At 29.9% G+C, this 1549-nt stretch overlaps 1 protein-coding gene across 1 annotated transcript in view; it reads left to right on the forward strand.

Annotated features, from left to right (window-relative positions):
- The window catches only part of bark (protein bark beetle), a gene marked incomplete at its 5' end in the record, with an annotated part of 138408 nt that overhangs the window by 98697 nt on the left and 38162 nt on the right, over window positions 1-1549 (forward strand). Inside the window, 1 exon segment of the mRNA XM_067049596.1 lies at window positions 554-714. Coding sequence (XP_066905697.1) covers window positions 554-714 — 161 coding nt within the window.

The following is a 1549-nucleotide window of genomic DNA, read 5'->3' on the forward strand; positions in this document are numbered from 1 at the left end:
TTTTTAATTTTATTGTTAGGTCTATAACATAATGAGTATTCTTCCACATCATAATCTATAAATGACATCTGGATATCTTCTGATAAAGCTTTTATATAATTTAATCCATAATATTTCTTAATAATTGCATTACTATTAGCTATTTTATTGTCAATCATATCTTTGCATTTTTTAAGGTTTATATCCCAAATTTTATAAATTAATTTTCTGGGGTAAAAATTATCCAAAAATATTTTAAATATCATATTTTTCACTCTATTCAGCCTACTAGCATTCGTTATTCTTATAGCCTTGTTAACATAATTATTAATTACATTGAATTTCATTTGAAATGGGTGGCAAGAATAGTAATTTAATATCAAATTACTACTTGTTTCCTTCTTTGTCCATTCTGTTATTATATCCTTTCCTTGTCGTATTACTATCATATCCAAAAATCTTAGTTTTTCTTCCTTTTCCAATTCCATTGTGAACTGTAATCTGTCATGGTATAATATTATGTTTTACTGGGGCAAAGGATATTTATGTTTATTATTATTATTTTTCTTTTCAGGGCAAAGAACATGAAAGGATATCCTTGGGAAGTATCAATCAGCCGACATCCGAAGCCCTGACCAGGGAACTGAGGTTGGTGGACGGGTCCAGTACGAGGTCCGGCAGGCTTCAGGTATTTCAAAATGGACACTGGCGCTCTGTGTGTTCTAATTCGAGGAGGTAATCATCATCATCAATAATCCTATTTATTTAAAAATTAAAATTTTATTGAATACAGTTACATTGTTATAACTCGAATTTGGGATATATAGAAAAATTCGAGTTATTGACTTTTCCGACTAATCTATGTCTAAAATAACTAACTTTGAAAGAGTAACTTTATTTTAAAAAATTGTGTTACCCCAACTGTATTGGGTTGCTACATACACAACATACTTATACCTATTTTTTTTTTAAATCTTATAATATATAGGCATAGTACTAATATATAGTCCAAGTATCCAAAAGGAGAAAAACTGATTTTCAGTACATTTTTTATGAAATGTTGCTTTTTAAAAAGCTTCTCAGATTTTTAGCAAATTTACTTTAAAAGTTGTTTTCTTAGGTTTTTGTTGTTGGTTGTTTTAAAGATATAGATCTCCGAATGAAAAATTAATTTTTTTTAACGTTTACAAACAGCTGCCATTTCCTCCCTCCTACCTATACTTGGCAGACTCATCAACTTTGACTAGTAATTATACATAGTTGTCATTAGGGCAATATAAAATTGGGGTAAAATAACTGTCCTTTTTTCTCCCCAGCTCTTGTACTATAAAGTAAATTTATATTACATAATAGCAATGCATGATTTATTTGTTTTATCATTTTTGTTCTTTTATTTTTTTTTCTATATTTTTTTTTTTTTATTTTTTTTAAACCGGCCAAGAAGCACCGCGGCCTAACAGGGCCTATTGTACGCCGTCCCTCCTCTGCTCAAAACAGGCCAATTGCCTTTGCAAATCTGGATACTGTATAGGGATCCACAGTTTCGCAAAGTTTGGGATCCAAGATACAA

Source organism: Halyomorpha halys, unplaced genomic scaffold, assembly GCF_000696795.3.
Source record: "Halyomorpha halys isolate HHAL.00 unplaced genomic scaffold, Hhal_1.1 Scaffold2.1, whole genome shotgun sequence".
Taxonomy (NCBI): domain Eukaryota; kingdom Metazoa; phylum Arthropoda; class Insecta; order Hemiptera; family Pentatomidae; genus Halyomorpha; species Halyomorpha halys.